The sequence below is a fragment of the Crassostrea angulata genome, chromosome 6, assembly GCF_025612915.1.
Source record: "Crassostrea angulata isolate pt1a10 chromosome 6, ASM2561291v2, whole genome shotgun sequence".
Classification (NCBI taxonomy): Eukaryota; Metazoa; Mollusca; class Bivalvia; order Ostreida; family Ostreidae; genus Magallana; species Magallana angulata.
Window position 1 is genome coordinate 4692778 of NC_069116.1, and position 13866 is coordinate 4706643.

Below are 13866 nucleotides of genomic sequence, written 5' to 3' on the forward strand. Positions count from 1 at the left end.
CTACATACAATTATGAAAGTTGTAACTATATATAACACTGTACCTTAGTTTATGGGACGTCACAAAAACAACAACAAAAACAAACTCAAGTCCTTAACGATATCAAGTAACAAAATGATGATATATTTAGATTTCAAGGGGAATATTTACAATCCATTTATTTAAAAAAATGTTTACCCTGTAAATAAACAGATTTGTTGTAATGCAACGTTCCCACTATCACGATTTGCAGTGCGATTGAAATCGAGGTCGTTTACTAAAGAAATCGTAGTAATCGCTTCAAATCTCACTTAGTCTAGATCTTAGGGTACGCCATGGGAGTCGTTTTAATCGTAGACTGTCGAAAAATGTTCTAGAAACACTACGATTAATTTTCAATCGTAATTATTCGTTATCTCCGTATCAGATCGAACTGCATCGTTATATACGCGCAGCATGTCGCAATTAATCCCACCTCAGCTGGCACGTAGCATCAGGGGGGGGGGGGGGCTGGCCCCCCCCTCCCCACTTTTTCTTGCAGCAACAAATTTTTTAAAATTTACATATAAAAAAATGAATTTTAATGGAGTTGCCCCCCCCCCCACTTTTTTGGAGGTAAGTAAAAAATTGATATGAAAATAAGGAAATGAGGAGTCAAATTGAAGTTACCTCCCCCCCCCCCCCCCCCCGGATTAGAAATTTAATGATTTGGAGGGAAAAAAAATTTTGGTACGGAAGAATTTTTTTTTGAAAGTATAGTTTAGTATACCCCCCCCCCCCCCCCCCATCACGGATTAGGATTTTGAAGATTTTTAAAAACTTTAGGTTTGGTTTTTTTTCTTTCTTTTTTTGCTTGTCAAAAATTTTTGGATGGGTCTGCCCCCCCCACCCCCCACTTTCAAAAACGATGCTACGTGCCTGCACCTATCGTGTTAATCTGGATCAATCTTGAATTTGGAAACCACCATGCTAAATAGATGCAAAGTCGGGTCAAATCGTAGCTCAAATCTTAATCAGCTTCTATCTTGATTGTAATAAAAATTTTCAGCACCATGACCCATCGCAACAAAGACCATGTGTTCCTGGTGAACGTATCATAACGTATACGAAAATATATTCACGTACATAAGGGGGCTCAAATCGAAGACTCGTCTCGTGATGTTCGGATTAGATCGAGATTCAATCGAGAATTCTGTGGGGACAATCACAGGGGCCAAGCCCGTTTTAACATTAATTTCAATGTAACCATAAATAAAGAAAGGGGTCAAACTCTTACCCAGATAAAAAGAACTATCAGATCGCTTCAAAAGCCTAATAAATCAATTAATTTTTAAAACAATCGCAATATGCATGTATTTTTCAGAAAAGTAATGTCTGAGGTACACTCATACTGAATTTCAAGTTGATGGGTATTAAAATAGCGGAGATATACGTCATTATTCTCTAGAAGTCGCAAGTTTATTTTTACTCGGACATTTACCGGTCCAGGGACCACGATGGGATTTTGCCTATGACAACAGCAGTATTGCACTAAGTCGAGAAACAATCGCACTCATCTTTTAAAATCTTACATCAAACGCACGCTACTTACATACAAAAACTCCTATAAATTTCCTTAACTACTCTCCATACTGAACTTTTATTATGCAACCACATTGACTTCTGACAGGGCCAGCCATTTTGACGTCTTCGAGAAAGACTAATTCTGATTGGACCATCAGGAATATTAACCAATGAAATTGAGTTTAACATTAGCTATCACAATGGCCGGTCTGGTCAGAAGTTGATGTGGCTGCAGAATAAAAGTTCAGTTTGGAGACTATTTAAGGAATTTAAGGATGTAAGTAGCGTGTGTATTGAAATTAATGTTAAAACGGGCTTGGTCCCTGTGGGGACAATATTTCCTGAACTTATTTTCTCGTATCCAAATGGACAATAAGAAAGCGGCAGATCGCGTCTCCTGAAATATGTCTATCGTGACTTATCGTATCAAAGATCAACAAATTGCATAAGCACATATCGGCTCTCATCACCTCGTACACCTAATCTTAGAACAATAGATATTTTCCTCGATCAGTTGCGATTTGTCGATCGTAGTGTTCTTAACTGATTGCAGGACAGTGGGATCGAGCCTTTAATTTATAGTACAGTATAAATGAACAATATTTGACACTTTAATTCAACGTTACCACGATTCCGAATCTCGGCGCGATTGAAATCGCAGTCGTTAACATAGTTATCGTAACAAAACTCAAAGAAATCTTAATTTCTTTCGCAGCAATCGTCTTGATCATAGAACATTTTAATTTTCAAAAATTACGATCAGCAGGATTAAATCTCAATCGCTATAACTCGTGATTATCGTATCAGATTGCGTTGCATCGTTAGAACCATTTAAACAAGACCTTGGACTTTCCGTTGGACGTAGCTATCTATTTCTTGGGTCAAAACAAGTTGAAAATGACGCGGTTTCAAGTGAAATATGCACCGATTGTCTTAGCTCAAAAGCCAGACAAATCAAATTGATTTCAAAGAGCAATGGCTGAGTGGCCAGCTTTGAAATAGACAGGCCTACATCACATCGCTGTTTGACACCTCTACCCAAAGTCCAGGCTCTTGTTAAAATGGTTCTAAAAAGGGCAACATGTTGCATTTAATCGTGCCACAACCCCCTCCAATGGTGATGATTAAAATCAATTTTCATTTGGTCAAAACATACACCACGCTGGACTGAGTTTATTTGTAACGTGTCAATATGGTCAGTCGGTCTATATAGATATATCCTTCGGGGTCAAATCGTAGCTCAAATCGTTTTCACTGTTTATCATAATCGTGAAAAGAATCGCAATCATTATCGTATCCTATCGCAACAGAGCACATTGGCTTGTAACGATCGTATTGTAACATATACGAATGTACTAAACACGTATAAAAGCTTCCTAAATCGCAGGCTTGTGTCGTGATGTTCGGATCAGATCTAATTCAAATTTTATATTGACAGTTTTTCCAGAATGCATGTTATCAATCTTAAAGGGTCATGAGATCGCATCAAATAATATCGTAGGCTTAAAATTTTCAACGAAATTCCATGATCATATACGATTTGTTAATCGGGGTGATTGTAGCAGATGGCGCCATAGTGGGAACCTAGTATAATCTGAAAAAAAAAGAAATATCTTTATAAGTGAATAAAACAATTGTGTACCCTATTTTGCAAAGGTTTTATTACAAAGGAGGACATAGTTTTTACATATCTTTAATATTACTGATTTTTTAATTCTCATCTGAATTTTTAACCGGGTTTTCCAACGGAAAAATCCGGTTATTGAAATTGTGAAAATGGCGGGCGGGCGGATGGGCGGGCGGATGCCAAAAGGGTACCCTCATTGTACGGATAACTCCTCCTACAGTTTTCAAGATAGGAAGTTGTTCTTTTGCAGATCAATTGTACATATATCAGAGGTGTGCATATTGCTAGCATTTTGATTTCCAATAATTTATTGAAAAAATACCAGCTTTTGAACTTAGTCATTTTTTGGCAAAATATTGCATATAGGGAACCCTCATTGTACGGATAACTCCTCCTACAGTTCTCAAGATAGGAAGTTGTTCTTTTGCAGATCAATTGTACATATATCAGAGGTGTGCATATTGCTAGGATTTTGATTTCCGATAATTTATTGAAAAAATACCAGCTTTTGAACTTAGTCATTTTTTGGCAAAATGTTGCATATAGGGTACCCTCATTGTACGGATAACTCCTCCTACAGTTCTCAAGATAGGAAGTTGTTCTTTTGCAGATCAATTGTACTTATATCAGAGGTGTGCATATTGCTAGCATTTTGATTTCCAATAATTTATCGAAAAAATACCAGCTTTTGAACTTAGTCATTTTTTGGCAAAATATTGCATATAGAGTACCCTCATTGTAAGGATAACTCCTCCTACAGTTCTCAAGATAGGAAGTTGTTCTTTTGCAGATCAATTGTACATATATCAGAGATGTGCATATTGCTAGCATTTTGATTTCCGATAATTTATGAAAAAATCACTAGCTTTTGAACTTAGTCATTTTTTGGCAAAATGTTGCATATACATGTAGGGTACGCCATTTCACTGGATATTTTTTATATTTTTTATTATTTATATTACCAATATATATTGGTTGACATGGATTATGGATACAGTTTACATAAAAGAAAACCCGGTTTGCTGTCACATTGACAGCTTTTCACTTGTTTGCTTAGTGGTTTAAAAGACATATATATGATATAGGCCTTATATTGGCCCTAATTGAAAACCATCATTAAACTGTAATTATTTGTTCTCTTTGTACTGATAAACGTGAAGTTTTTTCATAGTTTTCAAAGAGCCATGGCTGAGTGTCTAACAATGAAATAGACAGGCCTACGTCACAGTGCTGTTTGACACAACTACCTAAAGTCCAAGCTCTTGATAAAATGGTTCAATGACATCATAATGTTTACATTTTTCCTCCTGTTTCGCTTTTTTAGCATTTAGGATTTTAGAAAATATTGCGCGATTGAGAAACAAAATATTCTCATCAAAGATGTATCTATTCGAGGCTTATAAGTGACCAAAAATGTTCATTGCTTAAAATGTCGCTCTGTATTTCCCATTAAAAAAAAGATATGAAAATGTAGATTTTTGGCTGTTTTTGATTAAATTACGAAAAGGGTAACTTCTGACGTCATATACTGTGATTGCAAATAAATAAAATAAATAGGTACAAAATATATCTTACACCAGCTCTTCTAAAAGATAAGAAAACAAACTGGACCCATACCATATATAGTCCTTTGCCATTTAAAAATAATCTTTCCGTAGTAATTTTCAAATGGAAACATTGGGTCTTATGTATCAGTGTTTTATTTTCAAATCTGTCATTTTGCTATATTAATAAACAACTTTTTATTCAAAGTTTAACATTTGTGCAAATAAACATGACATAAAATTCGTTTCGTAAGAATACAATAAATTAAAAGTTATACAAAAACATGTACAAAAAGTCATTAACATCACTCTACTGACGTAACAATAAAATGGAACCCCTCAATTATCCATTTGACCGTTCTGTAGCACCTTATCATAGATTTCGCCAACAGTCCAATGAGGAGCAAGAGTCCTTTAGCCTCCATCGCCTGTGGCGACACGGACTGTCCAATGAGAGTCCATGACACATAACAGTCACAGTTGTTATGGAACACGGAATACTGCCTCTCCCCCAGCCTCCGCCGGGCCTTCCGCACACAGTTCCACTTCTGTCGGCACGTATGCGGGTACTTGTCCTTGAAGATCACAAACACCCCCGATACAAAGTCCAGCGTGTCGTTATTGCTCGCAATCTTCACGATCTCTTCCCTGATTTCAGCTACCCCGCGAAACAAAAGAATGCTGGAGATTCTCTTCGGCGCGTAATGGATTATCTTAATTTTGTCCGTGGTAGCCGACTCCACCATATAATGGTGATTATAACTGTAGTCAAACGTCCACCACAGAAAGTGCAGCATCCGCGGCCGATGTACCTTGATGTGGGTTGCCGGTCCAACGACGCCGCATCGTATTAAGGTTTTTAGGTCCTCCGGATCTTTCACCCTCCTGCAGGAACATCCCTCCGGCTCGTAGTCGGCGTCGTAGACAGACTTCCTGGAGTAAGACTTGATGAGCATGTGTCCAGTATTCGGTGTAGTTGTCAATGCACTCTCAACGTCTAGTTTGTATGTTGTCCTCTCGCTTCTTAAATCGATTTAAGGAAGGTTTAAATATACACCTTTGCAGTGTATTTTTACGCTAAATTTAGATCTTGAACTCAACGGACTTTCCCCTTTTACGGGAATTTTCTTTGTTGAAATTAAAACTTTTAAAGATCAAGCGAGAGTTTGAATCACAACATAGCACAAGTCATTATGGTTTTCGAATATGCAGATAAAAAGCTGCTAAAACAATTTAATATGCACTGTATAGACATTTTCACTTGAACGACCTTGGCCCATTTTTTTGGTGGGGGCTTTAAAACCCAAACACTTTTTGAAACACACTGGTATAAATTACAACATGTAAACACAGTAAAAATGAATACGTAAATCAAGTATTATATCATCGTTAGAGGGCAAGCCTGCTACATGCAGCAGAGAGAGAACGCAACAAAACGTGAAGAATTAATTAGACATGTACTTCAACTCTGACTGATGTGATGAAGTGCACTTCTCTACAAACCCTTGTTGGTGACAGCCAACGGCAACCCGATACCAGAACTCCCATCATTAAACACTCTACAAAGTAAAACACAGCTAAAACGTTTATATTCAATCAAAAGTCTCTACTTACTGCTGTTGCTATTCGGAATTAATATTTCGCCAAGTCACCGTTGCCCACCTTAACAGCAGGTGCAAGAGGTATGCACAAATCGTTCTCAGTACAGTGCCTACAATCCCTCTCGTCTCCTTTATGATTTATATCCATACTAAGTTTCAGATAACTCCTGTGTTTTTTGGGGCTGTGGTTTGCATTATCTAAAAGATACAATATTTCCTGGTTTTCATTCATTGTATTTACTCTGAGTTTAAGATACATGATATTTCACATTCCGATGTTTCTAAATATAATGAAATGAGTGCAAGGCGGCCTCTAGGGCTTAGTAAATTAATTTTATTAACAATTTACTTGTATTTATTTTTTATGCTAAAATGATATTTAAAACAGAAGTCCATATATAAGAAATAAAATAATTTTGAAATAGCTTTATTATATAAATTGCTATGTAAAACGTATGACCAATATCAAAAATTAGAAATGTTGGGATTGTTCGCCCAATCAATAAACCGGCAGTTTAATATAGTAAAGATAAACAATCACCTTTATCTGTGATTATTTTTCTTTCGTTTATAAAAAACTTCCCTACGGAATGTTTACAATTATGGAAAAATAGTTTTTCGGTGTGAAACAATTATTGCTTTATGTTTTATTTAAAAAACCAATTGAGTACTTGTACGGTCGAGGTTTAATGTAATAGACTCTTGGTAGAAAAAAGGGTTATTAATGCATAATGTAAACAACAAAGATATCCTTAATTCTTTGAATAAAGTAACAGAGGAAGGCATTTTGGAATTTTTGCATCAGATTTAAAAAGGGGATTTTTTTAAAGAATATATGAATATATGACATCCAAAAAAACCAACGGGCGATGGGGTATTTAAAAGAAGTGAAAAGGCAAGGGGGAGGGCATTAACTAAAGAATTCAACAAAGAGCCAGGACTTCTTCACCTTCACAACCGAAATTTTGCTCGACCAATCAAATCCTCAGGTTTTGGGGAAACACGTACCGCGTAAGTATAGGATGGTACAGTCATCATTGGGGAAAGTAAATGCGTTTGTAAGTATTATCAAAATGCAAGATACGATTTACTGCGTAGAAAAAAAAGTTCTAGAATTTCCTAGTGTAGATGAATAAAGATTCTGTCCATTTCGGGGTGACTTCGCTACAACTGTGAATGCAATTCAAATAATGAGAAGATAAAAATGCACTCAATGTTATTTCCGGTTTGTCTATTTTCCTCTTGCCTCTGTAAGGCAACATTTAAGAACAAGAACACAAAACGTTAAGAAGGAAAAAAAACGTCAACTCTGTATATAAACAAAACATCTGCTAATGAGAAGCTGCAAATAAGAAAAAATTAGTTCACAGTATACACAAAAATGGACAAAAATATAGTTCTACATGAACACAATATTTAGCATTGTATCATTTAATGAGTAGTGTTTATTCCCGCGCTTGCGCAGGATATCATATAGTATTTTATAAATAACACACGATGAACAGGTACATTGTAGTTGTGGAAAAGGGTAACGCTGTCAGGGGATCAAATGACTAATGTCAGAGAGTTTTGCATTTACATAAAATTTACATAAAATAGTTAATGGAATTCAGAATTATTTTTCTGCCTCAGATATTTAATGCCTCAAATTTGATTTCGTTCAATTTTCAAACCACTTCTGCTAGAAAAGTACTTCTCAGTATTGCATTGTCGCTTCTTGAAAGATGATCACGGGTGCCTGAATTACTCAGGAACAATGACGTGGTGAATCTAAACATGGACATGGGTTCAGTTAACATTCCGAGAGTCTGATATCTCTTTCTCAAACATATTCTCTTTGTAGTCATCCCAACGCTTGATTCTTAAATTATTATTGATTGGGAGCAACAGTTTTTTGTTATCGGCTTCGGCCGATCACAGCTGTGTCCATATGAAGCATCCGGCAAATTTTACTATTTGCGCACGTATTGCGCCTTGCACTACTTTATTTACTATGCAATGACAACCTCATTTGAATCTTTATTACAAGAAACGTTACTCCTTCCCGTTTACCTTTAGGTAGCTCCATACTCGTAAAATTCTCTGAGGAAAGTTGAAAAACCGAACTGATTTCGACTTAATAGACTTAATTGTCATCAATTGTTAGAAAAAATATACATGTCATCACACTTTTTGAGATGCCAGATAAACATAAACTAAAGCATATTTTAGCATTAGAAAAATGTATTTTTTTCTGTTAAAAGTAAAATCTTGTAGGCAGAAATTTGTTTTTCTTGTTTAATTTTAATGTCAACTTTATCAGAAAACTAAAATTACAAAGTATTTTAAAATTAATTGTTGGAATAAGAAAAACTATAGCATTTAGACATACAACTGAGAGAAAAGTCAGAAAAAGAGTTATTTCCCCTTTGCATAGATAAAATATAATAAAATTTGGAAATTTAGTATAAAATTAAGTGCGAAAATATTTTTAACGTACCAATTATTCTAATTACATCCATGTGATTATATTCACATAAAATAAATAAAACTATTTTGCACAATTTTTAAAGAATTCAAAGTTTTACAAAAAAGTTAGACGTCACAGAACACTGGATCTACTTTAAATATAAAATATTTATACAGTTACATATATAATGATTAAAATCACGCTTTTCTTCACATTGCGTAAGAATATCTATCGAAAGTATTATTCGCGTGCTAAAAGTAAAGCTTATTCATGCCTTGCTATTTCGGAAATCAACAAAACGATGGTGTGTATAGTTTATTGCATGTAGCGTATTGCTTTCGTATTACATTGACAGAGCTGACCAGTGATATCACATGCATCTTAAAGGAATACTTGTTCTTTACATCAATGCATCGTTTATTTTTTTTGTTATCGGCTTCGGCCCATCACAGTTGTGTCCATATGAGGCATCCGACAAATTTTGCTATTTGCGCATGCATTGCGTCTCGCACTACTTTGTTTACTATTCAGATACAGCTTCACGTAAATCTTTAATAACACGTTAAAAACATTCTTTTAATGTTTAAACATGTATACAGTTACACAATGATTCAAATCACGTTTTTCTTTACATGCATTAGGATTTTAATGGGAAGTACACTTCCCCTACTCAGAGTAAAGTTTATTCACTCAACAAAACGATGCGTTATGTCATGATATTAACCATGTTTATTGCATGTAATAATGCCTCCGCATTATCACGAAGCTGACCGATGATATCATATGCTGATCATTCCTTTAAAAAAAAGAATGTCGATTTTATGTATTAAACAAGTTACTACATGTATTGTAGTTATCTGTTTTTATATAGAAAAATAAGTGACATACTTATCTATCTTAACTGGCGTGTCTTCAACGCTTTTGATGAAAATTGAGTTCTTGTTTGGAAAAAAAGTATTGAAAAGCGTGTATTAAACAAGCATGAGTAGACTTGGGTATTTTAGGCCCTTATCATATATAGTCCTTTCCATATTTAATTGACATTACCTCTGGTTTTCATCATGATCATAAGTAGGCTTGGGGAAGCACAAAAACCGTAACAGAGATTACTTGTTTCCAAATGCATTACGACCTTGAGTTAACAGAGAATGGCAAATGTCTGTCAACACAAAAAATAGTTGCTTGGTTTCATTAAATAAACAGAATGCAATTCCACCGTCTCTAAAATCTAAAAGTACACAAAGAGATAAACATGCACGAAGTAAGCCAACGACTTGGATCTGTAGAAACATGTGATTAATTCGTCAATCGTTCTCTTTTAACAATGAATAAACTCCCAAGATTTTTATAATTCATTCAAGCGATTTTGAGTGGGTTATTTACAGCGTTTTTCTAATTTCTAGTGGTTTTGGAAATCGGGTTGACCTTGATTTGAAATCAATGCAAAATAAATTAAATGATTATTTTCGTGTAGTATTTTATATAAAAAAAGATAAAAGGAGGTTCAGAAATAGATTGGAAGGAGGAATAGGCAGACGATTCTTTTCATCCATGGTAATAATATTGAAATGAAGTAAATTCTACGGCGAACCGTACGCGCATAATTTACGCGCATGTAACAATTCGTTGTTTTACCCGTCGCCAGATGTGTTGCTAACGCTGAGGGTAATAGAACGGATTACCAACTGCGTCTAAACCAATCTGATTTCAGTATTTAACATGAAAGTATAATAATATATAAATAGTGCCTGTTTTGGAGGGTAACTGTTGAAATTGACACCCCGATAAAAAACAATTGTCAACCGACGCGAAGCGTTGGTTGACAATGGTTTTCGAGGGGTGTCAATTTCAACTCATACAGCCCATACAGGCACTTTTTATTTTATTACACTGAATGTCTTAATTTGAGGGAAATTATTACTGCTCATATATAGAAATGACGTGAATTCTACGGCGAACCGTGTGCGTATATTTACGCGCATGTAACAATTTGTTGTGTTACCCGTTGCCAAGTGTGTTGCTAACGCTGAGGGTAATAGAACGTATTGTTATACTTTCATGTTATATACTGAAATCTGATTGGTTAAGACGCAGTTAATAATATTTACTATTACCCTCAGCGTTAGCAACGGGTAACATTAAAAAATGTTACATGCGCGAAAATTATGCGCGTACGGTTCGCTGTAGAATTCACGTTATTCCTATATAAAAGCAGTAAAATTTTCTTAAAAATTTTAAAAAAGAAATTCAGTATAACAAAATAAATAGTGCCTGTTTGGGAGGATAACAGTTGAATTTGACACCCCGAGAAAACCATTGTCAACCTCCGCTTCGCGTCGGTTGACAATGGTTTTCTCGGGGTGTCAATTTCAACTGTTACCCTCCCAAACAGGCACTATTTATATATTATCAACTGCGTATAAACCAATCAGATTTCAGTATTTAACATGAAAGTATACTAAAATTAAACTGATATATACTTTTTCAGAAAAATTCTCAAAGATAAAACATACAAGCAAACAAAAATTGGTTTTTCTTATATTTGATCTTTCGTTTACATTCATATATGTTCGCAGTTTTTTTTTTCAAATATTCCTTTTGCTACCTGTCCGTCTCACCCTAGAAAAATAAAATCAAACCGGAACTCAGCTATGTTAAGGGCGTCCATACAAAAATAGCGATGTTTATCACATAAAATGTTAGCCTTTGAACAATCTTGGTATTCTACTCCATACATTTGTTAAACAATGTGATATTTTATCGATTATACAAATTAAATAATTTGTTATCGGATGAGCAATTTTTGAGTCTCTTGGGAATACCCTGTCACGTGATACTGCTAAAAATAGATGAACCAGGAATAATACGAAAAAATGCAAAGTGCAAGGGCATAACATAAACAAATATAGTTATTTCTGTTTCTAACTTGTAAAATGAACCTTCAAAATTTCGAAAAGTGCTAGGAGCTTAAAATATTCAAGTAAGAACAATTATTAAATTCAATGTAAACAGTGTATGAACAGCTATTTACTGGGATTTCCCGCAATTAACGCTTATTTATATGAAATGCGTAGCGACTTCATTCAGCTCCCAGCACTTTTTGATATAATAGGGATACAATGGTAAGACATGGAAATTTTCAATATATTTGATCAAGTGTATGCCCTTGCACTACTGCATTTTATCTGACCCACTTCACTTTCAGCGTCATTTGCATGAAATTCAAACGCAACACTGACTAAGATCATGATTTTAATTTTCCTTCTTAAAATAATTTAACGCTGTGAATTTCACTAAAATAATGTTAAAAATGTTGTTTCTGTTCACACCAATCATCATTATAAAATTGTTGAAATTGGAAAAAAAAATAATTTCATCAGTTGCCTTTATTGGGGGGGGGGGGAGTGTAAGTGTTGAGTTTGTAATTTACACATTTATGTTTCATACTAATTTATGTTACTATGCTGGTGAATAAATTCTTTTAATGTATAATCAGGTTTACTTGTAATCATAATTGATATTTTAGTACTAATTAAAGAAAGCAAGAAGAAACAATATATCAATATTATCAAGAATTTATTTTGATAATCAACTTAACAAATACTATAGAGATTGCTTTTTCAACAAGACTAGTGTTTTCTGATTTTTAGTATTTTTCAGTCATAATGTGTAATTTATGGAAATTGACAATTCTTCTTGCACACTACATGTTCTTCTCTTCTGTCTTTTTGATATTATAGGAGGTAGTCCAGTTGATAAGAAAACCAATTCCTGAAATGATGAATATATATCAATTTCAAATTTCATTTCAAAAGATATCAATGCAAATTATTATAAATGGTTACATTAGTATTACTATCAATATGATATTAAAAAACAACAAACTATGCATGAAGTTGAAGTTAGTGAGTAAAAGAAATATTTATATACATTTGTAGTACCTACTTTTTATCAACATCCCAACAAGTGTTTTCAGTGGACCATCTACTGCCTAAGTAACCCTGAAAATGAATAATGTGTCATAATTAGCAAGCTATTGTGTTAAAGATAACATGAAAATGAAACATTACTCTATTATTGGGCATATTAATGGCGGTTTCAATTTCAGTGATATTACAACAGGCATAATCAAATGTTTATTTTTTAAAATGTGTGGAAATTCAGTTTGAACACACTTTAATTTTTTCTTAAATAAAATTAATTAGATCTTCATAAAAGAAGGCTGAATAAATTAACACATTTCGATTTACTTAAACAACATTTTACAATCTTGTCTATAATCATTCCAGATCCTCACAGTAATCTTTGTAGTGCTAGCACATACAGTGTTTGGCCATGGCCTTTTTAATGTGTACTTTGAACATAGAGGAAATGCGATCTAATATTATCGCGATATGAGACCAGTAAAAAGCTACAATGAGCCTCAACGCTCTCTATGATCAAAACTAGCGAAACGCAGAACAATTACTTTGCCTGACTGAGTCACCAAACTAATGTTTGAACACAATATTACATGAAAAACAAATGTAAACAAGTAAACAAAATCGAAGCCGAGGAATTTCACTTCGTTTCCGTTCCATCCAACAATATTAAATAATATAAAACAATATCTAGGGGAAGTACAGATAAATCCTACCTTGTTCAGTTGAATCCTATGCCGATTTCTGTCCACGCTGGTTGTAAACGAGTTAAATTCCGAGATATATCACTGAAGTCCACATGTTTATTCTGATCACAGCTGCAAGCGCCGGTGTGACGTAGTCAGCCTCGACACGTCATCAGACGACTTAAGAATTTCATGATTTCGCGAGATATAAGGTATAGTTTATGATTTTATTTCAGTACACCTTTCTTGAACCATTCAAACCCAATAATTAATCATATTCATTTTGGTAGATGTTTGTTAATTACCGAAATACCCATATCTCGTAAAATCTCATGAATAAGGGGCGGGGCTTATGCAAATTTTTCTAAATCACACGTGGTAGAATTCTTAGACCTTCCTTAACATAGCTGAGAAACAAATTTGATAAACGCAGACATACATTAAAACTGGCAAACGTCATTGATTCTTGTTTGCGTAGGTCCAAAATAAAATCTAAA

At 34.4% G+C, this 13866-nt stretch overlaps 1 protein-coding gene and 1 long non-coding RNA gene across 5 annotated transcripts; both read right to left on the reverse strand.

The window, feature by feature from the left end:
- Nucleotides 1–4853: 4853 nt before the first annotated feature.
- Nucleotides 4854–6494, reverse strand: LOC128189260 (uncharacterized). Of its 4 annotated transcripts, none has more exons than XM_052860813.1 (3): nucleotides 6376–6494; nucleotides 6217–6272; nucleotides 4854–5736 (listed from the first exon to the last, which is right to left on the reverse strand). In XM_052860813.1, exon 3 carries the CDS (start codon nucleotides 5667–5669, stop codon nucleotides 5019–5021), a length of 651 nt encoding a protein of 216 aa, XP_052716773.1. In that variant the 5' UTR covers nucleotides 5670–5736; nucleotides 6217–6272; nucleotides 6376–6494; the 3' UTR covers nucleotides 4854–5018. The 4 variants fall into 4 exon arrangements, with proteins under 4 accessions (XP_052716773.1, XP_052716772.1, XP_052716770.1 ...); XM_052860812.1 differs by having other exon boundaries at nucleotides 6175–6272; XM_052860810.1 differs by having other exon boundaries at nucleotides 4854–6272.
- Nucleotides 6495–12215: 5721 nt separating this feature from the next.
- On the reverse strand, nucleotides 12216–13542 carry LOC128189897 (uncharacterized). The gene is made up of 3 exons (XR_008244290.1): nucleotides 13400–13542; nucleotides 12709–12764; nucleotides 12216–12534 (listed from the first exon to the last, which is right to left on the reverse strand). It is a non-coding gene; the product is annotated as an uncharacterized LOC128189897 (long non-coding RNA).
- Nucleotides 13543–13866: the final 324 nt, after the last annotated feature.

Bases quoted from the DNA above. Each gene is read 5' to 3' on its own strand.
- LOC128189260 (XM_052860813.1), bottom strand. From the start codon at position 5,669: ATGCTCATCAAGTCTTACTCCAGGAAGTCTGTCTACGACGCCGACTAC.